General features: G+C 37.6%; 1 protein-coding gene across 1 annotated transcript in view; it reads right to left on the reverse strand.

Annotated features, from left to right (window-relative positions):
- The window catches only part of CNTNAP2 (contactin associated protein-like 2), a 2,354,843-nt gene that overhangs the window by 1,101,266 nt on the left and 1,229,162 nt on the right, over positions 1 to 24,415 (reverse strand). The window contains exon 10 of the mRNA XM_018046828.1: positions 5,094 to 5,243. Within this exon, the coding sequence (XP_017902317.1) occupies positions 5,094 to 5,243 (150 nt within the window). The remainder of the gene's footprint in view (positions 1 to 5,093; positions 5,244 to 24,415) is intronic.

The following is a 24,415-nucleotide window of genomic DNA, read 5'->3' on the forward strand; positions in this document are numbered from 1 at the left end:
AGACACTCAAGAGCGTGTGCGGCTGGTGGCATTTTCCCATAATAACAGCCAGTGAACAGCAGAACTGGAAACAAGCCTTTCATTTGCTTCAGTGAGAACTGCTTTATGTAGGTTTATATTTGAGACAGGTAAGCCCTGCAGCCTGGGACACTTTGCTGCAGTGCTGCAATGCTCACATCTGGACTAAGGTCTCCTTGAGGAACGCAATACAAAGAAACTATTAGGGACTAAAAATTACTCTGTGCATTTGCAGTTAGGGCAAATTTATGACAAGAAGATACAAAAAGACAAACAAAACAAAACAAAACAAAACACCCTACCACTTCTGAAGAGCTGAGAGCAAAACAGGGTGTTGGAAGAAAAACAGAATTTTGGAGCTAAGGCAGGGAACTGCACATGTCCCCTGCACTGGCCACCACCAAAGGGGTGGGCAAAACACCGGAGCCACCTCTCGCCCTGACCCCTGGACACACCCCTACCCTCTCCCCTTGTAAGGAACCAGCTTGCCTCACTTCCATAAGCAAGCCAGCAAAAGAGCCTGTTGTTTTTTCCTAACTCCGACCTGATGCAGCAGGGGCTCCCATAAAACCTTGCCTGAATTTCCTATTTGGCGTCTGATCAATTTCTCCTGACTGAGGCGTCTAAGAACCCTGGTGGGTAACATATTTACATATCAGCCTAATAGCTACTTAGAATTCATGCTCTATTTCAATGAGGAGTAAAAGGTTATATGCATGGGGCTTCCCAGGTGGCACCAGTGGTAAAGAACCTGCCCGCATGCAGCAGACAGAGGAGATTTGTCTGTTTGATCCTTGGGTCAGGAAGATCCCCTGGAGGAGAGCATGGCAACCCATCCAGTATTCTTGCCAGGAGAATCCCACGGCCAGAGGAGCCTGGTGGGCTACAGTCCACAGGATTCCAAAGAGTTAGACATGACCTAAGTGACTTAGCACGCATGCATATGTGTACACAGACATGTATACACTAATGAGCTTAGATTTGTAACTGGGAGGGAATGTGCCCTTTCATTACACTTTATGAATTCTATTCCAATCAGACTCCAGCCAGCCCCCAATCCCATCGCTCCCCGCTTTTCTCTTGCCACTTTCACCTGGTCTGATACTTTTGAGAGCTGCCACCATCAATGCATTCCTTAGAACTCCCTTTCCGAATAGATTATCTCTGGAACTTTCTTATATCTCCTCTTTGCTCCACAGCTCCTTTGGCTTCATTTCCTTTCAAATTAAAACACAGGGATAATCAAAATACCAAACCTAAAAAAAAAGTTTTTGAATTTAAAAATCTTTCTACTCTCTCATGACCATGAGCCTTGGCCTGTATCAGAAAGCCAATTATCAGGTAAGCAGTCAATAATAAGTTGAATTATTTTGTTTATAATTCTTTTGATTATTAAAACTAATGAAGTGTTCTGAAAGGGAATTCAAGCTAGCAGATAGAGAAAAAAGCTAAATCAGCTAAAATAACTTTCTTTGAGGAAATATCCCAAGTGAATAATCTTTCTTTTTCTGTTTATTCCCAAGAAAGAACAAGGCGAGATAATTCTCCGAGCTTAAACGTCTGATTGAGAGTGTTACAGAGGAGAACTAAGAGCTTTCCTAGGACGAGCAGGGAGCAGGCATGGAGACAGAGAGCTCCACGCTGGGGGGTTCTGACATCCTCTAGTGGCAGAAGCAGCTGCGTAGATAGGACTTAACTTCAAATTAAGCAAACTGTGGACATGTTTAAGGGCAGGATGCCTTCACTTAAGGCTTTCACCCAGCAGGAAAGCAATTTGATTTTTACTGACTAAGGAGGAAAAAATGCTTTGAGTAGTCAAGCAGTTGGTAAGAGACCTGAGATAAACACATGATCTGAAATCTGAAATTTTCCTTGGAAAGGGCTGTATTGAGTGAGTTTAAAAAAGACCCCAGGTGAATTAGAAAGGCAGTCAGCATTTAGCATTCCCTGGGGTCAGACCTTGTATTTAACAGATGATGCTGTGTAATGTTCACAGAACAGATTCTATTGCATTTTAATAGATAAAGAAGGTAAGATAAATTGTTAAAATGACCTATAAACTAAGTGAAGCTATGGCTCCAAATGAGGTGTGTATGATTCAAAGCTTCCATTGTAGAACAAAGTCAATTCTCCTTTCCACCAGACTAATATTCCTTAAGACATCATCATTACAACATCTGCGACTTTAAATTTTCAGCACAGACAGCATGAATTTGTGTGTGCGTGTTTTAAGTTACCGAGGCAGCTAGCATTCTAATCAGGCAGCCACATGCCAGAGGTGGTCATAAGCATGCTCTCAAAAACACTGCAGCCACTCCAGACGTGACTGCTCCAGGATTGCTGCTAACTATTCCTGTCATCAGTTTCTGAAAGTCAAGTTGAGTTTTTATTTGTAAAAATGGTGGTTTGTCAATTAGCGTAAGTGATAGGTTAATGTTAGGAAAGAGATCTCAGTGGTGAAATTAAAGATATTAAGGATATGTACTTTGGCAAAACATCTTTTACTGTGTAGAAGTGGGATAAGACTCCAGCGAGGTCTGTGGCCCGAAGCTGCGGAGATGGTCCTAGATTCTGGATCAGTGAATCTGTGCCAACTATTAGCTCAGGAGCTTTCTGTTGCCTGCCACTGGCTCTGAGTGTAGCTGAATTCTGCCTCTAAAATATTGCTACAGCTGCCCGAAGAGGACAGTTTATTCAAGAGAAGGCAAGTCAGAGGGCGAGGACTTCAGGGGCCTGACAAATGAGTTTGCATTAACAGTGTTGTATTTTAAAATAAATGTCTATATGGGCACCAGGGGCTTCCCTGGTGGCCCAGCTGTAGATAATCCGCCTGCCAATGTAGGAGACATAGGTTCAATCCCTGGGTTGGGAAGATCTCCTGGAGAGGGAAATGGCAACCCTCTCTAGTATTCTTGCCTTGAAAATCCCATGGACAGAGGACCCTGGCAGGCTACAGTCCACAAGTTTGCAAAATAATCAGACACGAGTTAGCAACTAAACGGCGACAACAATATGTGTGCCAGACCCTGACTGGGGCTTCCTTTCACTGTTCCATGGTGGAAAAACTTTCTGAGAGTAGCTATTTCTTACCCATCTCACTTGTCAGTGGCTGATGTTGTTTTTCAAAAAGAATCTAGAGATGAATGGAGCAGGGAAGCATACACACTACCCTATGTGAAATAGATAGCCAGGGGAAATTTGCTGTATGACCCAGGGAACTCAAACAGGGGCTCTGTAACAACTCAGAAGGGTAGGGAAGGGTAGAAGGTGGGAAGGAGGTTTGAGATGGAGGGGACATATGTATTCCTATGGCTAATTCATGTTGCTGTATGGTAGAAATAAACCAATATTGAACAGCAATCATCAATCAATTAAAAATAAATAAATATAAAAAAGAATATAATACTCATGCAAATTGGCTAAGTTAGACCTAGAGTTCTGTTCCTCAGATACCTTGCTTCAGAATCACCTTAAGTTTAGAATTCTTCAGTTTCATAGCATCCTGCATTCTGAACTTCTAGGAGTGGGGCCCGACAATCTGGATTGTGACAAGTTCCTCTAGTGATTCTCCCATGCTAAGAGGATTTAGACAATGAAGATATAACCAAAGAAGCGTCATGATCATTTGCTCACAGTATTTCTCAATGGTAGACCAAAGACCCAAGAGGGAGGAAATATGATCCTGCCCGCTGGGTGTGAAAACCAGAATCAGGAAAGCAATAGTAAATAGAACACTATAAAGCCCTCATATCCTATAAACTCTATGCCATAAATTTGCGTTATAGCTTTTTGCCTACCCATCTAGACGGAAATAGATCAAAACTTGCCTTAAGCATTCAGCAAGGTCATTCATGGCCAAAGATATTCCACTGTCGTTTAGATGAATCAGGATTATCAATAGCTTTCCAGCTGACTATTGTGATCCACTTTCTGACAGCAATGAAAATTGTTAGCCAAAAGCCCATCATGTTAAATATGATTTGGGAAAAAAACCAGTTTAGCTCTTGGGTTACTTTTTTTTCACATCAGTAAGTCCAGTTTATTCACTCATAAGACATCTTGTCTGGCTTTCATCTGCTCATCAAATATTTATTGAGAGACTTAAAAAACATGTAGCTCTAACTCCCAATGAACAGCCATGGAAGATTAAAGAAGCAGGGGTCTAGTTCAAGACTTCTATCTCTGAGTAGTCGCTCATTATCACATTGTGATGGAGAGGGGAGAAATACCCTGGTGCAGGAGTCCCAGGTCTTGAATTCTGTGGCTGGCTACAGACTCAGTTTAAGTCTGGAAGCTGTACTGCAAGCTATACTGCAAGTCAGTATAGCTCTTAAGCTTCTATTTCTTCTTTTAGATAATTACAAATAAAATGTTTGCCTCAATTATTTTTCAGTTTGCTGATTTGTTTACCAATATTTATTGGTCATCTACTATATTCCAGGAATCTCTATAGGACCTTGGGGGATACAGCAAGAAACAAGATAAACAAGATGACTGTTCTCAAGTAGGCTTATTCTCATACTTAGAGAAACAGCCAGCACAAACGGTCAGCCAAGTGAGTGTACTTTCTTGGACGCAGACCCTCCAGCCCAGTTAAAACTTCATATAATATAGCCATGGCCAACAACTTGAGTACAAGCTCAGGAGAGCTGAATCATTTCTGAATTTGCAATCTAGAGAAATTGTGAGATAATATTACATGTTTGTTCTTTTAAGCCAAACATTAAACGAATTACTAAGGTTTGGAGTAATTAGTAACACAGCAACAGATAAGCAATATATAATCCAAGGACATGATTCTTAAGAACAATATTTCAAGAATGAAGGGATTCAGAATCTCATGCTTTATACTTAGAATATTGGCACTAGAAGAAAATGTTGACAGCATGTTAATATTATCATGAAGAAATAAATTTACTACTCCTTTTAGTTCAGTGGGATTACAGAATTTGTCTGCTTTTACCTGAGATCTACGGAGTCCACTGAATCAACAGAAATACTTCATAATCAAACTTTATTGAAACTCCATTTTTAGCAATGCATTAGTTAGCCATTAAAAAAACCGGTAGTCCTACCTCCGAAAAAGTACTTTTCGCCAGTTTTAACTTGAAGAGGACTGTTAGTTCGAACTGCTGAGGCTTCATCTCCATCGATAGTGAGAACAGCAAAATTCTCCTTAGCCAGGAAACGGACCTCATGCCACTGGCCATCATTCAAACCAGAACCTGTTAAATACAAGAAGAAAGACCATTTTTTAAAAGATTATTTGGTTTTAAATAATTTTTAATAGCAACAGAGCTTTGCAAATAAAATTAATATATTTTGATCTAGAAAAATTCAGTGTAGCTACAATTAATATCTCACATTTCTTTAATATTATAAATCATTGTCTCCTCCACTGGACCAAATAGGGCCTAGCTATGAAGGAAAATAGAACATGCCATCACAGAAAATGCTATTTCAGCATATTGATTATTTTGAAAAAAAAGTTACTTAAGAAACAGCCAGAGCAATAAGAATACTCTGACACCCTTTTTGTCTCCCTGAAAGCAAAAAGTAAGTCTTTCATGTGAAGAAATTCCCTCCCTGTACTAGGAGGGTAACAGGCTTCCTTATCACCAGGAAGAGGGAAGTTAGAGCCAAGAAGGCTGTATAAACAATCCTTATTCTTCTTAATTTGCTACCCCAAGCCTAAATTTTTGTCAGTTCTTCACATATATATTTTTTTATCTTTGTCTTAAAAGGTATAAAATCTGTCTACACTGGTTGGTTACTTCTTTGAGTTTTCTGTGAGCGCCATACATATGAAATTATACTTGTTTCCCTGCTGCTAATCTATTTCAATTTAATTTTTAAATCAGCCAAAGAACCTAGAAGGAAATAAAGGACAAATCTTCCTCCCCTACAGCAGTTATTTGTGCTAATTGACCACTAATAGGTATGATAAATGATACCAGGATTATCTAATCATTTACAAATAAGATATCATTATAATTAATTAGGTTATATTTAACAAGACACCAACTAAATAAATGAACTCCTTAACAATCACATTTCACTCTTGCTTAGTACAAAGATCTTTAAAAACAAAATCCATTTAGTTCTCCATTAGACAGAAAATAAAAGATACTGTTCAGTTTGTATTCATTTTACAAAGAATAATTACAAAATTAAGGAGCAAAGACAAGAGAACAGCCTTTGAACAAAAGTACCTGGAAATAGTACAAGGAATACTAAGACACACAGAAATCTGAGTCATAGCGGCTTTCTTTCACCTTACAAAGGCCTATGCAAAGGGAAGATAGTGTGTTCTAGACTGCTCCAGACAGCTTAATCTAGAATCCATAGGGTAGGAGTTATTGAAGGTGCACTTCCGCCTCACAAAAGACAGACAAGCCTAGCACAGAAAAGTATCCAAAAACGGAATGAGAGAAAATCGATGGAGCAAGGAGGGTTCCAAGCCTCTGATCAGAGGTCTGAAAACCAAAGCTTACAGGCCAAATACTGCCTGCTACCATCTGTTTCTGTACAGCCTGGGAGCTAAAAATAGTTCTTACATTTTAAAATGTTGAAAATAAATGAAAAGAATAACAATATTAAATTACATGCAAAAATCATATAAAATTCAAGTGTTCGAGTCCACAATAAAATCTACTGGAATATAGCCACACTCACCTGGTATATATATCGTCTTTCTACAGAGTTAAACAATTGCTGCAGAGACGGTATGATCCACAAAACCTAAACTGTTTACCGAGGCATCATTTTCCTTTACAGAATAAAGCCTAAACGAATGATTGGTGTACAATATTAAATAAAAATGCCATTTTAAAGAAAAAACTGGAAGGCTTCTTGGGGCTTGAAGATAGTCACATATATGTGGTATTAACCAACATTATACTAGTAAATATTATTGCAAATAATCACCCCTTCAGGTATTTTTTTTTTTTTAGGATTTTAAAATTTTAACTTAGTAATACTTATTGAGCACATTTTATTTCAATGGAGGAAGACAGAAAACCCAGCCCCAAAATAATGAATACTAAATAATTTTCAAATTATGAAATCCATAATATAAACAATTACATAGATAAAGGTTTTTTGCACTCTGAAATTACTATGTAAATATACAGTCTTATTCTAAAAGGGAAGTCAGTTAGCTGCCAGACAAGTAGTAGTGTTAACTGAAACAATTCCTCCTCTATTTAGGTTGCTTTTGGGTTCCCGCACAGAATTGATCCATGGATGAGGATAACTTCACCATAACATTTTCCGTTAAAGTATAAAACTGGGGTTAAAGTTAATTAGCCACAGAACTGTATGGCTTTGATTTTGTTTTGGCCTCTATAGTGTGATGAACCCTGCTTTGAAACATATTTTGAGGGTATAGGTCCCAAGCACAGTAATGTTATAAATCTTTCATCCTAAATAATAATACATCCAAAGAAAGTCATTTACAAGCTATCTTAGGCAACTGGGCTTTCTGTTCTAAACTGTAGACCAGAAAGCCTTTCTAAAAAATTCTCATGAAAACTTCATCATAAAGTTAACTTATAAATGGAAAATCATAAGTTTAACTGTTCATGACAAAAAGGTCTATTATTCTATCAGATTAAAATTAAAAGATTATTTTTTTCAAGAAATTTAATCACTAGAGAAATTGGATCTCAGAAAAAAAGCTGCCTTATTGATAGCACCCACTGCTGCTTCTGAGCTTGAACTGTGATTTCTATTCATTTTAATTCCAATTACTGTTTTGAACTGTTAATGTTAATGATCAAGGGTGTGTGTGTGTGTGTGTGTGTGTGTGTGTGTGTGTGTGTGTGTGTGTTTAATAACATAGTTAAAGAGAAATTTTAAGAAGCAACATATTTTCCTTTGAGCAATGGGTCATTTTTGGCCCATTGAAAAATGACTCATTGCTCAAAAGAAAATGTTACAGCTTAAAATTTCTCTATAACCACATGTTATTAAAACACAACTCTTGATTTTTGGTTTATTATATTTGGGGCCCATTCCTATCAGATTGCTGAGGCATACCTCTTGATGATTAACAGTAACAGTTCAAAACCGTATTCCCCCAAAATAACTTTTTAAAAAATTACTATCCCCAATAAGTAGGTGGGAAAACTGAACATAACAATGTTTAGGCATTCTATACATGGTAAATGGCAGAACTAGGAACTAGAACTCAGACATACCGAGCTCCAGAGACTGATTTCTTATAAATAGCAAACAAACAAGCAAAGAAAAGCAACAATTAAACATGGCATGTAGACTCTCTGCATCCATGATCAGAACTCTCTTATACCAGACACACAGACATGTGCATTCACCACCAGCCTGGAGGGAGCTCAGCTCCTGGGGTACCTTTGTTTCATACAGCATCAGAGTTGCAAATAAACCGAGACACCATCCAGCTTCATCTGCCAATTTTTAACATTTACGTTATCTGATTTTTGTTGTAATGGAAGATCCCACTACTACATGTCTTTCAGTATTTTCTTACATTGATGTTTTTTTCCCCTTAAAATGCAATATGAATGGGAATTTCGTACGTTTGAGAAGCAAATTCTACTAGCACTGTTTCCCCAAGGCATATTAAAGTAAGCCCAGAAGTATTCATTTAAATCATCTCTATACTTTGTGAAACTCAGCAAACAGAACTGTGTGTTTACCCCCTTCATGTTATAATGAGTGGATCAATCAATGATCTTGAACATGCTATCTTTTGTCAGTTTGTTGGGCTGAGATCCTAATCTAGACCTTTTGCACTTGAACAAGTTTTTACCACTACTCAGAACTCAGTCATTAAATTTTTCGGTGCAAAAAAAGAAGATGCCACAGTTTCAGCATAATTTCCCTCTGCTTATGTCCATTCCCTTCAGTGTAAGTGAGGCCTGAACAACTTGTATGAAACACCACTAATGAGCTTGCCTGTATCATTTCCTGGACCACCAGCCACCTGCAGGAAGTAATAGAGAATTAATTTTGCTTTTAGAGAAGCTATATGAAGAGCCTGAGGTATTTTCAAAAATAATATTGTTTAGTATTTTTAATTCATATGAAATGGAATATTAGCAAAATTTAAGAGCTTTTGGAATTTAATATATAACGCTCACTCAGAATAGGGGTTTCCCAGATGGCTCAGTGGTATAGAGTCCACCTGCCAATACAAGAGCTACAGGAGAGGTGGGTTCAATCCCTGGGTCAGGAAGATCCCCTGGAGGAGGAAATGGCAACCCACTCCAGTATTCTTCCCATGGACAGAGGAGCCTGGTGGGCTATAATCCATGGGGTCACACAGCACTGGACATGACTGAGCACTCTGACATTCACTCAGAATACTACAGCTGATCATAAGAGATACACCTACAAGGATCAGTATAGTATTCAGGGGAAAAAATGTCTCATCATCCCAAAGTTTATTAGAATCCTATGAGTCATAACCAACAAAGAACACATCACCAAACAGGATTAAGGCATTGCTTCTCATTTGCTAGTAAAGTGGTAGTATCCCTTCACTCAGTATTTTAGAGCAACAAGTGTCCCTGGGAACGGAGAGACTCACCAGGGACCCGATCCATAATCTTGGACACAGTGGTGTCTTGGTGCCTGGAGAGGGACTCAGGACCAGACCAAAGTAGGATGCTGTTAGTTACTGATACTTAACAAAGAGACTCAAGTGTCATGCAGCTAACATTTCCTAGGAGCCTTGGATATGCCTGGCACTACCTAACTCGGTACTTGTCAATCTATTGCCTTTTCTCAGCAGTGGGCATCAAGATGGCAGAAAGGCAGGGAAACAGTGTGGTAGCCCCGAATGACTGAGACGGGAGCCAGGCTGCCTGTTTTTGCTCTGACCCTTGTCAGCCTGGGCAGTTTACTGAACCTTTCTGTGCCTCGGGCTCCTCTTCTCTAGAAAGCAAATAATAGTATCCATGTTGTAGGCTGGTTTTGAGGAGTAGATGAATTAGGGATTCAGTAGCACTAGAACAGGGCCAAGCACCTAGGAAACAGCATAACTGTATCTATATCATTAGGTCAAAAATCAAGGACGGTTGATGAGTTCATTTTACAAAGAAAAAAAATCTGAAACAGGAACAGAGAACTTTTTCTTTGGGGGTTATTGCATTGCAATTACATATATTGGTGTAGTTATAACAAGCCTTTTAAATAAGACAGCAATATAGTAACAATGGGGAGATGATGAATATATACATATGAGACCGAAAAAAAGTATCCTAACATTATGCTAATTGACACTTTAAACTTAGAAAATGTCCAGTGACTGCATTAGACATGGGGGAAATTTCTGTAATCAAACAACTTAGAGCTGAAGATGATTTGTTCTGCAAATGTGTTAGATGACTCACAAAGTTATGACAAAGACACTGATTTGAAGAAATTTGAACAAAACTATTTCCAAAAAGTGAGAGTGAAAAATGAACTTTCTAAATTATTTATGTATGTGATTAAAAAATTAGTAATTAAATATTAGAAACATTTTTAACCCACAGCCCTAAGCAATTCTATATGCAAGTTAAGTCCAAAGGTACTCATATTATCTCTTTGGGAACATAGATTGTCTTACATTGGGGTCCCATTGGCTTTAGGCTGACAAGCTCCATATGACATGGAGGTGAATTAGAAGCCAGGGGTATCTGACTCATATAGGCTGACCATCAGTGAGGCCGAACAGCGTCAGAGTCTAGAACACAAACTCTGAAATCAGACATCTGGATATACATTTCATTTTTGCTCACCTAATAGCTGCACCTTCAGCAAGCTAACCACTTTAAGCCTCAGTTTCCTTTTCTATTAAGTAAGAGTATTGAAAATATCTACTTCATAGGGTTGTTATGAGGATTATGTGTATATACTGTTACTTAGAACAGTGTCTGGCACATGCAAGCTGGGGTTCCCAGGTGGCACACTAATAGGCAGCAAGTTAGTGCTCAATAGATATTAGCTATTGCTTGTATTCAGTGAGTAAGACTAGCTCTCTAAATACCAACTTGGCTTGTTATACATTAATTCTGTAAGTATTAACTATTCAGTTCAGTTGCTCAGTCATGTCCGACTCTTTGTGACCCCATGGACTGCGGCACTCCAGGTTTTCCTGTCCATCACCAACTCCCAGAGCTTGCTCAAACTCATGTCTATTGAGTCGGTGATGCCATCCAACCATCTCATCCTCTGTCGTCCTCTTCTCCTCCCACCTTCAATCTTTCCCAGCATCGGGGTCTTTTCCAATGAGTCAGTTCTTTGCATCAGATGGCCAGACTACTGGGGCTTCAGCTTCAGCATCAGTCCTTCCAATGAATATTCAGGACTGATTTCCTTTAGGATTGACTGGTTGGATCTCCTTGCAGTCCAAGAGACTCTCAAGAGTCCTCCAACATCACAGTTGAAAAGCATCAATTCTTTGGCACTCAGCTTTCTTTATGGTCTATTATGAAATGACTAAAAATCTATTTTCTTCATCAATAAATACCTGCCTCCCCATATGAATCCTATAGTGCAATAAGTCTTGAGGAATTTGGGGAGTGGGGAAGATAGCTATATATGAAAACGTACTGCAAGTGTTAGTCCCTCAATCGTGTCTGACCCTTTGTGATTCCATGGACTATAGCCTGATAGGTCCCTCTATCCATGGAATTCTCCAGGCAAGAATACTGGAGTGGGTTGCCATTCCTTTTTCCAGGGGATCTTCCCAACCCAAGGATCGAACCCATGCTTCCTGAATTGCAGGCAGATTCTTTACTTTCTGAACTACCAGGGAAGTCCTAGTTTCTTGTTAATATCAAGGTCAAAAATTTCTAAAGCCAACCTTGAGCTATACAATAAAAAAAGGCTTATTCCTTCATAGTTACAGATGCACTTTCACTTCCCCAAAATGTGTTTTTTTTTTTTTGTCCAAATACATTATTCAATAGGTATGATTCTGAATGTCTGTGGAATATTTCCAAATACTAAATTCAATTCCAAGCAATGACTTCCCCTGATGGCCAATTTTGAGGAGACTGATATAAACTGGAGTACATATTTTCCAAAGTATTTTTGTTTTAAAAATGTATACTATTACAACAATTTTGTTATATGTTTATAAAGATTATTTGAATATACTTTAGGATAGATACCTCCAGTTATTCACTAATTAATAATAAAAACTTTTAAACTGTACATTACAAAAGAAAACTTTTTACAAAGAGAATTTTTTAACCTAAAACCAACATCTTTGAAACCATATTCCAGCTTCTGGCTTCATTTTTCTTAAAATAAATAAATTGTTTTATAATTTTTCCTCTAACACCTCCTTAACTTATAATTGCTAGGAAAACTTGTTTTGTATGCAAATGCAAAATGTTAATGAAGCATATTCTACCCAGGCTGACTTTCTAATGGTATTATTTTTAAAGTAAGACTCTTGAGGTGGTTACTTTGATTGAACAAGGAGAAACAGATGTTTCTCTTATTAGAGACAAGAAGAAAAGACTGGTTTAATGAATACGGAAAAAAAGAAAGTATTTAAAATATAGTCACAAACCAAGATGTAACATCTGTTTGAAAATGCTTCAAATAAAATTACAGTGACTAGAGTTTTCAGTGTTTTCCTCAACATTTAATCTTGAGAGAAAAATCTCTGAGACTACAAAGTCATCTTTAGACAGTTAAAGTATTCTCTGAGGTGCTAATAATATACCCCATAAGTTACCAGTTATCCGTTTATGCAGTATGAAGGAAAAAGGGAATATACACTTCTTTATAGATATGCCATGTTTGTTGTCGTTTTAGTCACTAAGGTGTGTCCGACCTTTTGCAACCCCATGGACTATAGCCCGCCAGGCTCCTCTGTCTGTGGGATTCTCCAGGTAAGAATACTAGAATGGTTGCCATTTCCTTCCTCAGGGATTGAATCCTCCAGGCAAGAATACTAGAGTGGGTTGCCATTTCCAATCCAAGGACGGAACCCCATCTACACCACTGAGTCACCAGGAAAGCCCGATATGCCACATACTATTTCTTATGTTATCTAAATAAATCTCATAAATAAATTGATGCAATTTAATCCTGTACTTTTACATGTAAATCTGAACCATATAAATATGACCAACTACAATCAGAAAGAAAATGTAATATGATACTTGGGTAGGCACATAATACCTTTTTTTGTTTGTTTTAAGCTGAAGAAATTGTTAAATGACCAAGCAAAAACAATACCCATCTGTGGATGTAACTGATGATAGAAGCAAGGTCCGATGCTGTAAAGAGCAATACTGCATAGGAATCTGGAATGTCAGGTCCATGAATCAAGGCAAATTGGAAGTGGTCAAACAAGAGCTGGCAAGAGTGAATGTTGACATTCTAGGAATCAGCAAACTAAAATGGACTGGAATGGGTGAATTTAACTCAGATGACCATTATATCTACTACTGTGGGCAGGAATCCCTCAGAAGAAATGGAGTAGCCACCATGGTCAACAAAAGAGTCCAAAATGCAGTACTTGGATGCAATCTCAAAAATGGCAGAATGATCTCTGTTCATTTCCAAGGCAAACCATTCAATATCATGGTACCCAGGTCTATGCCCCAACCAGTAATGCTGAAGAAGCTGAAGTTGAACGGTTCTATGAAGGCCTACAAGACCTTTCAGAACTAAGACCCAAAAAAGATGTCCTTTTCATTATAGGGGACTGGAATGCAAAAGTAGGAAGTCAAGAAACACCTGGAGTAACAGGCAAATTTGGCCTTGGAAGGCGGAATGAAGCAGGGCAAAGACTAATAGAGTTTTTCCAAGAAAATGCACTGGTCATAGAAAACACCCTCTTCCAACAACACATGAGAAGACTCTACACATGGACATCACCAGATGGTCAACACTGATATCAGATTGATTATATTCTTTGCAGCCAAAGATAGAGAAGCTCTATACAGTCAACAAAAATAAGACCAGGAGCTGACTGTGGCTCAAATCATGAACTCCTTATTGCCAAATTCAGACTTAAATTGAAGAAAGAAGGGAAAACTGCTAGACCATTCAGGTATGACCTAAATCAAATCCCTTATGATTATACAGTGGAAGCAAAAAATAGATAAGGGCCTAGATCTGATAGATAGAGTGCCTGATGAACTATGGAATGAGGTTCGTGACACTGTACAGGAGACAGGGATCAAGACCACCCCCATGGAAAAGAAATGCAAAAAAGCAAAATGGCTTCTGAGGAGGCCTTACAAATAGCTATGAAAAGAAAAGAGGCGAAAAGCAAAGGAGAAAAGGAAAGATATAAGCATCTGAATGCAGAGTTCCAAAGGATAGCAAGAAGAGATAAGAAAGCCTTCTTCAGGGATCAATGCAAAGAAATAGACAAAAAGAACAGAATGGGAAAGACTAGAGATCTCTTCAAGAAAATTAGAGATACCAAGGGAGCATTTCATGCAAAGATGGGCTCAATAAAGGACAGAAATGGCCTGGACCTAACAGAAGCAGAAGATATAAAGAAGAGGTGGCAAGAATACACAGAAGAACTGTACAAAAAAGATCTTCACGACCCAGATAATCACAATGGTGTAATCACTCATCTAGAGCCAGACATCCTGGAATGTGAAGTCAAGTGGGCCTTAGAAAGCATCACTACGAACAAAGCTAGTGGAGGTGATGGCATTCCAGTTGAGCTGTTTCAAATCCTGAAAGATGATGCTGTGAAAGTGCTGCACTCAATATGCCAGCAAATTTGGAAAACTCAGCAGTGGCCACAGGACTGGAAAAGGTCAGTTTTCATTCCAATCCCAAAGAAAGGCAATGCCAAAGAATGCTCAAACTACCACACAATTGCACTCATCTCACATGCTAGTAAAGTAATGCTCAAAATTCTCCAAGCCAGGCTTCAGCAATACGTGAACCATGAAATCCCTGATGTTCAAGCTGGATTTAGAAAAGGCAGAGGAACCAGAGATCCAATTGCCAACATGTGCTGGATCATAGAAAAAGCAAGAGAGTTCCATAAAAACATCTATTTCTGCTTCATTGACTATGCCAAAGCCTTTGACTGTGTGGATCACAATAAACTGTGTAAAATTCTGAAAGAGATGGGAACACAAGAGCACCTGACATGCCTCTTGAGAAATCTGTATGCAGGTCAGGAAGCAAAAGTTAGAACTGGACATGGAACAACAGACTGGTTCCGAATAGGAAAAGGAGTACGTCAAGGCTGTATATTGTCACCCTACTTATTTAACTTCTATGCAGAGTACATCATGAGAAATGCTGGACTGGAAGGGACACAGGCTGGAATCAAGATTGCCGGGAGAAATATCAATAACCTCAGATATGCAGATGACACCACCCTTATGGCAGAAAGTGAAGAGGAACTAAAAAGCCTCTTGATGAAAGTGAAAGTGGAGAGTGAAATGTTGGCTTAAAGCTCAACATTCAGAAAACGAAGATCATGGCATCCGGTCCCATCACTTCATGGGAAAAAATGGGGAAACAGTGGAAACAGTGTCAGACTATTTTTGGGGGCTCCAAAATCACTGCAGATGGTGACTGCAGCCATGAAATTAAAAGACGCTTACTCCTTGGAAGAAAAGTTATGAGCAACCTAAATAGTATATTCAAAAGCAGAGATATTACTTTGCTGACTAAGGTCCGTCTAGTCAAGGCTATGCTTTTTCCTGTGGTCATGTATGGATGTGAGAGTTGGACTGTGAAGAAGGCTGAGTGCCGAAGAATTGATGCTTTTGAACTGTGGTGTTGGAGAAGACTCTTGAGAGTCCCTTGGACTGCAAGGAGATCCAACCAGTCCATTCTGAAGGAGATCAACCCTGGGATTTCTTTGGAAGGAATGATGCTAAAGCTGAAACTCCAGTACTTTGGCCACCTCATGCGAAGAGTTGACTCATTGGAAAAGACTCTGATGCTGGGAGGGATTGGGGGCAGGAGGAGAAGGGGACGACAGAGGAGGAGATGGCTGGATGGCATCACTGACTCAATGGACGTGAGTCTGAGTGAACTCTGGGAGTTGGTGATGGACAGGGAGGCCTGGCGTGCTGCGATTCATGGGGTTGCAAAGAGTCGGACATGACTGAGCGACTGAACTGAATTGAACTGAGAGGTAAAGAGAGAAAGTCACTTTGTAACATGCCTTCATTCAGAAACAACCCTTTGTTTGGAAGCTCTAAGTTAGAAATATACACTGGGGAGCCCCTACTGTGTGACATTTTTTATGTGTTGCTATATATGACTACTTCACTAACTTAATAAGTAGAATCTTAGAGATGGGATGGATTCTTTCCTTTCAGGCACCTAGAATCCTTTGAGAAAAAAAGAGCCTAGCTTAAGTGATCTTTTTTTTTTTTTAACCTTATATGCACCTTAGAGTCATATGGGAAGCTTTAAAAGTTTCACACTGAAACTTCTAAATCACTGCAGAGGAAATTAAAGACTTAAATGAACATATATTATGCCATCCTAGTCACAATTCCAATACTAGTCTTTGTAGCAATAAAAAGACAAAACTGTATAATTTATAAGGATTTTTAAAACCTTAAGTATTAAATATTATCAAAAGAAAAAACAAAAATTGAGACCTTATCTTCTGATTTGAAGACTTATTATAAAGCTACAGTATTCCAGAAAGAAATTAGAACTAGACTCAAACATATGTGGTCCTTTTTTTTTTTTTTTTTTTGACAAAGCCTCTAAGGCAATACTATGGAGAAAGAAAAGGTGTTTGTTTCTTTGCTTTGATTTTTTTCAAAACTTGGTGCTTAAACAACTGGTTAAATAAAGGGGAAAATGTGTCTCAATTTCTACTTAACTCAAGACACAAGACTTAAGTCTATACTGATTTTAGACCCCAAAACAAAGCCTAACTGTAAAGTTTCTCTGGGATAACATAAAGTAAGTATCTTCATGACTTCAGGGTTTAAAGAGATTTCCTAGAGGACATGAAAATCACTTGATAAATTGGGAGTCATCAAAATTTAAAATTCCCTCTCATCAATAGACATGATTAAGAAAATTCAAGTCAAGACAGAGACTAGAGAAAAATATTTACAACACATTTATCTGAAAATGGAACATACTGAAATACAACAAATCTCTTATAAACCAATATTTGGGAGACAAAAATGGGCAAAAGTCACAACACAAATAAAGGTAAATTCATTACTCATAACCAGGTGAAACATTTCTTGACATTGTCAGTCATAAGGGGAATTAAAGCCACATTGATATACAATTTTTACCACTTCAGTTGCTAAAAATTAAAAGGACTAACCAGGATTTGGGTCAGTTTGAACTCTCATACATTGCTGGTGGGATGCAAAATGGTACAATCCCTTTCGAAAACTCTTTGATAATTTTTAAATAAAGTTAAACATATATTAATTTTATGACCCAACAATTCCCTCTTAAGTATTTCCCACCCCAAATCAAAAGGCATGTTGCAAAAATACTTGTATAGGAAGGTTTCAGCAGCTTTACTCAACTGGGAATAATTATATATTCATAGAATGTCTATTCTAATAAGGAAATGTTGCTAAGTAATAAAGACGAATGACCTGGTGGTTCAAACATTGTTTTGCATGAAAGATTGCAGAGACTCCATCAACAGATGAATGGATAAGGAAGCTACATATACACAATGGAGTATTACTCAGCTATAAAAAGGAACACATTTAAGTCAGCTCTAATGAGGTAAATGAAACTAGAGCCTATTATACAGAGTGAAGTAAGTCAGAAGGATAAAGACAAATATCATATATGAACACATATACATGTAATCTAAAGATAGTACTAAAGATTCTACATGAAGGGCAGCAAAGGAGACCCAGATATTTTGGACACGGTGGGGGAAGGAGAGGGTGGAACGATATGAGAAAATAATGTTGAAACATACACATTACCATATGTAAAATAGATAGCCAGTGGGAGTCAGTCCTATGATGCAGGGAACCCAAAGCCAGTCCTCTGTGACGACCAAGAAGGGTGGGATGGGGAGGGAGGTGCAAGGGGTTTTCCAGAGGGATGGGACATCTGTATACTAATGCTGATTCATATTGGTGTATGGCAAAAGGTATCACAATTATTGCAATCATCCTCTAATTAAAAAAAAAAAAACTGTGCTGAAAGAAAAAGCATGTAGCCACACACACACAAAGAGCATACTGAATGAATCCTTTTATGTGAAATTTTAAAACAGGCACAACTGTAGTGATGTAAATGAGGAGAGTACTTGCCTGTAGGAGGAGGGTGCAAGCAAGAATGTAAGGTAAGAGGTACAGGGAAACTTTATGAGGTGCTGGAATGTTCTATATTTTGATTGGAATACCAATTGCTTTTCTGTACATACGTATCAAAACTCTCAAGTTATGCTTTTAAGATCTGTGTATTTCACATAGAATCAATTCTCATTTGTGGATTCTGTATTTGTTGATTCACCTTACTGCTAAGATTTATTTCTAACCCCTAATCCATGCTGGTTGTTCTTTCAAGGTCATTCAGAGACTTCTGCATGCAGAGATTGATGAAAAATTAGAGTTTCACAAGTTCCCAACTGAGGTCAGACAGGTAGGTCTGTCTACTTGTTTCAGCTCTCACCCCATAATCAGTGTTCTTTTTGCTATATCCTTAGTGCCATGGTGTTTTTGTGTTTTCTTTTTGCATTTTTGTGCTTTTTGTCAATTTTATCATTTAAAGTGGTCCCCAAATGTGGTGCTAAAATAGTGTTTAGTGTTCCTAAGTGCAAGAAGGCTGGCCTGTCTCAAGAAGAGAAAGTATGTGTGCTAGTTAAGCTTCTTTTGCATAAAGTTATAATCCTGTTGATTGTGAGTTCAATTTTTTTTAGTTCAGTGTTAATGAATCAATTACATGCATTAAAAGGTAACTTTAAACAGTAATATATAAATCAAGGTTATGTATTGATACAAATGTTGTGACCAGAGGCCCTCAGGTCTCCTATATTCCCTGTAGGAGTGATGGTTCAGTAGTCATTAATTCAATGTTTGCAATGATTACGCAGGACATGTGCAGGTACTAAGTCGCTTTAGTCATTTCCGATTCTTCGCAACACTACGGACTGTAGCCCGCCAGGCTCAACTGTTCATAGGATCATCCAGGCAAGAATACTGGAGTGAGTTGCCATGCAGTGCTCCAGGGAATCTTCCCGACCCAGGGATCTCATATCTACTGAATTGGCAAGTGGGTTCTTTACCGCTAGCGCCCACACATAACATAATTGCCCACACATAACATAATTGCCCCAAATAATGAAGGTCAACTGTATTGTATAATGTTTACTTCAAAGATATATAAACTTTTTCAGCTTTATTTTTTAACTGATGGAAAATTGCTCCAAAAATTTGTGTTTGTTTCTGCTGTACAACAGCACAAATCAGTCATAATTATATACATTTCCCTTACCCTCCTGAGCCTGCCTCCCCTCTCCAACCCTACTTCTCTAAGTCAAAACAGAGCACCAGGCTGGCCTCCCTGTGTTATTTAGCAAATTTTCACTAATTATTTTTCACATGATAGTATATATATCTCAACCATACTTTCTCATATAAGCATTTTTAAATAGGATACAAGTAATGATGATATTCACTTTTAAATTCAATTAAATTTTATTCAATGCCCACTTTATGCATTATCAAGCATTGAAAATGCTTACTGCATTATCAAACAATGAGAAACCCAGTATGAGACATGCCATTATTTGCTATTGCGCAGGGGAAACCAGTAAGACTCTGTATAACTATGTTTAACTTTTGAATGTCAATATTTTAGGATGTTAAAAAAACTTAAAATAACTACTCCAAGACTATGTTTCCATGTTAAGCACTCTAAAACTTGTTTCAACCAGTACTGATTCCCAACCCAAAGCCAATTATTATTATACTTCAAAATCTCATTCAAAGACGTATGCCTATTCTAATAATGACTCTTTTCTTGAGACAATCTTCTAAAGCAAGTGTCTTTAGTAGCAATGTGATTACATAAATACCATCTTCAATAAATCTTATCAATCTAGGGCTCCAGTTCATATACCTGTTTTAGCATATACATTCATTCATCTCAGCATTTTAGTCTATCTTAAATATAAAAAGTAATATAATTGCATTTCATAAGAAGTTATGACAATACTGAAAAGCAATTATCCTCCAATTAAAAATAAATTTAAAAAAGAAGTTATGGCTAGTTTAAAACTAGTTTTAATTCATAGGACTTCTGATTAATGTACACACACACACAAATATATATATATATTTTGGGCTTATATATATATATATATATTTTTGGGCTTATTATATATATTTGGGCTTATATATATATATATATAAGCCCAAAGATACAGTGTGGTACAGCAGTTGAAATAAAATAGTTATAGAAATAATTTTTTAAAAATAAATATGCCTGTTATTTGGTTTTAAACCTAAATATTTATTAATATTATTATTTATAGACACTGTTTTATTTTTTTCTTAAGTAGAAAGTTGTAGAGCTTCCCAGGTGGCTTTGGGGCAAACAGATGAAAAGGAACATTTAAAGGTCAGTGGCTTCCCAGGTGGCGCTAGTGTCAGAGAGCCCACCTGCCAACTCAGGAGACACAAGAGACTGGCGATCAACCCCTGGGTCGGGAAGATCCCCTGGAGGAGAAAACGGAGACTCACTCCAGTATTCTTGCCTGGAGAATCCCATGGACAGAAGATCCTGGAGGGCTACATTCCATAGGGTCGCAAATAGTCAGACATGACTGAAATGACTTAATACACATGGAAAAGTTGTAGTTGTGAAACGATTATTATCCTGTTTTGGAAAAATAAGTTATCATTACTAATGCTCCAATTCATTCTTAAATCTAAATTAACTAAGTTATGTTCAGTGTTTTATCCTTATTCCACATATGTCTCAGATAAATTGCAATATCATACAATATTTCTTTAAAGGCAGAAAAGCATCCTTATTTATAGGAAATCAACACTGTCTAAATGGCAAGGACATTCATAGCAATTCTGCCCTTTTGGGGGGCATACTTGTGCAAAAAATTGTAGAGAATATAAACATAAATTTGATGACTCCTGGTCTCAAAAACTTTGCCTTACTGTACCATCTAGTGAGGTTTAAATAACTTTTAAACATTTGTAAAATGTTTAGAATATCTTTAGATATTTTTATAATTGCCATGAAACATTTCCCTATATTCTGTAAACTGGAGTGAGAGGGCTCAGGAAAAAGAAATGAAAGATAAATGAAGAAGGCAAAATGTAGCTGAGATGATTTTGGGAGCCAGCTAGGGTCTTGGACGAGAGGTAATACCAAACGTTGGCACTTTCTTGTTTTCCACAGCCTTTCTATAAGCTGTTGAACCTGCGACTCTCCACCTTCCCAACTGGCATAACTCCATTTGTGAATATCAGAATGATTACAGAGTACCTTATCTCATCCATGTCCCAAAGAGCTGGACATGACTAAGTGAATAACACATACACAGCCTAGGTTAATTCTTTTTAATTTGATTAAATATTAAAAAAAAAAAAAACCTGGCAAGGTTTCTTCTTATAGTGTTGTGTTGGTTTCTGCCATACGGCAATGCAAATCAGCTGTAATTACATACATACCCCCTGCCTCTCGAGCCTACTTCCCCTGCCTCTATTCCATCCCTGCAGGTATCACAGAGCACCACACTTGGCCCCCTGGGCTACACAGTAACTTCTCATCAGCTATCCATCTCACACCTGATAGTGTAAGTTAATTCTTGAATCCATTTTCTCTTTTTTCTAAATTTTGATAATAAAACAAATACAAAACATTAACAGTTGTCAGAATTTGAAAGACTGCTTTCCTTTAAAACAGTATGCATAGCAAAATTCCCTCTTTTCTTCCAAACAGCTTTCAAAGTCTTAGTTTCATCATAACCATCGAGAGCTGTGAATATAAATGGCTTTGATTAAAACAACCTTTTTTTTTATACCTGTGTAAGCTGGATAACTAGGGTGCAAAACTGTCTTTAAATTAGAGAGGTTATCCAGATATTCAGCGGTTCAGAAATTTCTGATTTCAGAGAAAAATCACGAGCAGAGTCCCGAAATGGGTTAGATACCTTAAAATATTATGTTCAGGAACAATCCCTTTGATTTGAATGTAAATCATTATTTTTTTAATTGCGTCATAAAATGCATAATAAAACCAGAGCTTCTCATTTCAGATGATTCTGCATTACTCCTCTTTAACAGAACTCTCTGTTTATTCTTGCCACTGAATAATTTTCATCCTTTACTCAAAGGCAGGGTCTAGCTCTTGTCACTAGGTTATAGACAGAGGTGAAAGTCCAGTCTCTATGTTTTCCATGGAGTTATTTTTCTGCCAACCTCTCTGCTTCTAGTTCTACTACGTGGCTCTTAGCATGAGAAGTTGCTTCTGAGTGATTCAGCTCTGTGTCATTTCCTCCAACTGGACTATTAATAAGCACTGAACCATGAAGGGCACATCTCCCAGTATTTATGAACTGCTCTCTCCTGCAGTCTTCAAGTCAACAATCCTTTTTGAGTGTCTGTCACTTTTGGTAGGTTCTTCTCATCCTTGCAGCAAAACAAGAGAGCAAAAATGGTACATTCAGGTAAGCACACTGAAATCACATTTGTATAAAAAATGTTGAGTTACAAATTTATCCCATCCATCCTTTCTTGTGAATTATAAGCTGGACGTGATAAGCGTCAGCTAAGATAAAAAATTCAAACCAATATTTTTAAAAATTGATATATTATTATATCATAAAATTTTTAAAACATTGATTTATTTTTAGTGTGGTTTCTTGGGATTGCATTGTGTACACAAGTTATGTGTGTGTGTGTTTGTGTTTGTATATATGTGTGCACATAAGTGTGAAATTCACTACAGGACACATAAGATAGGAGTACAGTGTGATACCCTAAAACAGAGCCAGATTAAAATCTGGATAACATGGAAACATGTTACATTTACTCTCTGGCCCAGAGATCCTTCACTAAAATGAATGATTCATATCAGTTGATTACAAAATTCTTCTCAGCATTAGACACTTAAAAGTACAGTACATTCACATACTAAAAAGGAGAATAGAAAAACCAATGGCAATGTATCAATTTAAAAAACAGTGTCATGTACAGCATATTAGTAAAGTACATACTCATATAACTGAAGTTGCATATTTTGGTCAATAAATCTGTACTTGTCCTGCTGGCTGACTCTAAACATTAAACATGATGGTCACACACCACTCAGAGAACATGGAAGAGACTTTGCCTGAGATGAAAGGAGCAGAATCCACACTGAAAAGATGAAGACAGTCGTTTGTACTTTAGTGGACAGAAGATGGGACTGCTTCACAGAAATGTAAGAGAGAATTGACTTTGGACCAAGTTGGAGGATGGATCCACCAGTATAGAAAGAATTATTACATTTCACTGTTTAAATTCTGAAAGAGAATTCTTAGCCATTTCTGTGATTTAACTTAAGAGGTAGAGTCCCAGTAAGCACTGGCAAATGGAAAAAGAAGTAAGGTTTCTGGCAAGAGAATTTGCCCTTTACTAAAGAAATTCTCTGAAATACTAATAAAGGATGAGGAAGCAGTTGTCACAGTGCAGCATCCCACAAAGGGGTTATCAGAGGGACTTTGTGGTAGATTAGATGGCTTAGAGAGCTTCCCTGGCTCAGGCAGTGAAGAATCTGCCTGCAGTGCAGGAAACCGGGGTTTGATCCCTGAATCGGGAAGATTCTCTGGAGAAGAGCATGGCAATCCACTCCAGTATTCTTACTGGAGAAGAATCCCATGGACAGAGGAGCCTGATGGGCTATAGTCCATGGGGTCACTAAGAGTCAAACATAACTGAGTGACTAACACTTTTACTTTCAGATGTCTTATAGCATGAAAATTCGATATAGGTTAACATTTATTATTTTCTTATCCTAGCTATAGATAACACTAGAAACATGTATACATGGATTTTTGTCATACCATATGGCACAGTTGTGATTTTTAGTAATTAGTTATTTATCATTGTTCAGCATTGGTTGTTAAATGGGCAACTTCTAGTCAAAATCAATTACTGACTTTAGAAGCAATTCGGTGTTGGTAATGATCTATCTCTTGATCTGAGTAAGGGTTACAGATGTGTGTTTGGTTTTTCAAAACCTCCACTGAGCTGTACATTCTTGATATGTGCATTTTATATGTGCATAGTATATTTTACTAAAAATAAAGCAAGATAAAAGTCTATGTGATGTATAATCTAATTGAAATAAGTAAAACTGTAGATAATAGGAAGCCACTATTATCTTTAAAGAGCCATGAGATAAAAGCATACTGAGCCATCAAAAACTTATGAAGTATACACAGTTGTAGAATATTAAAACA

The sequence above is a fragment of the Capra hircus genome, chromosome 4, assembly GCF_001704415.2.
Source record: "Capra hircus breed San Clemente chromosome 4, ASM170441v1, whole genome shotgun sequence".
Lineage (NCBI taxonomy): Eukaryota > Metazoa > Chordata > Mammalia > Artiodactyla > Bovidae > Capra > Capra hircus.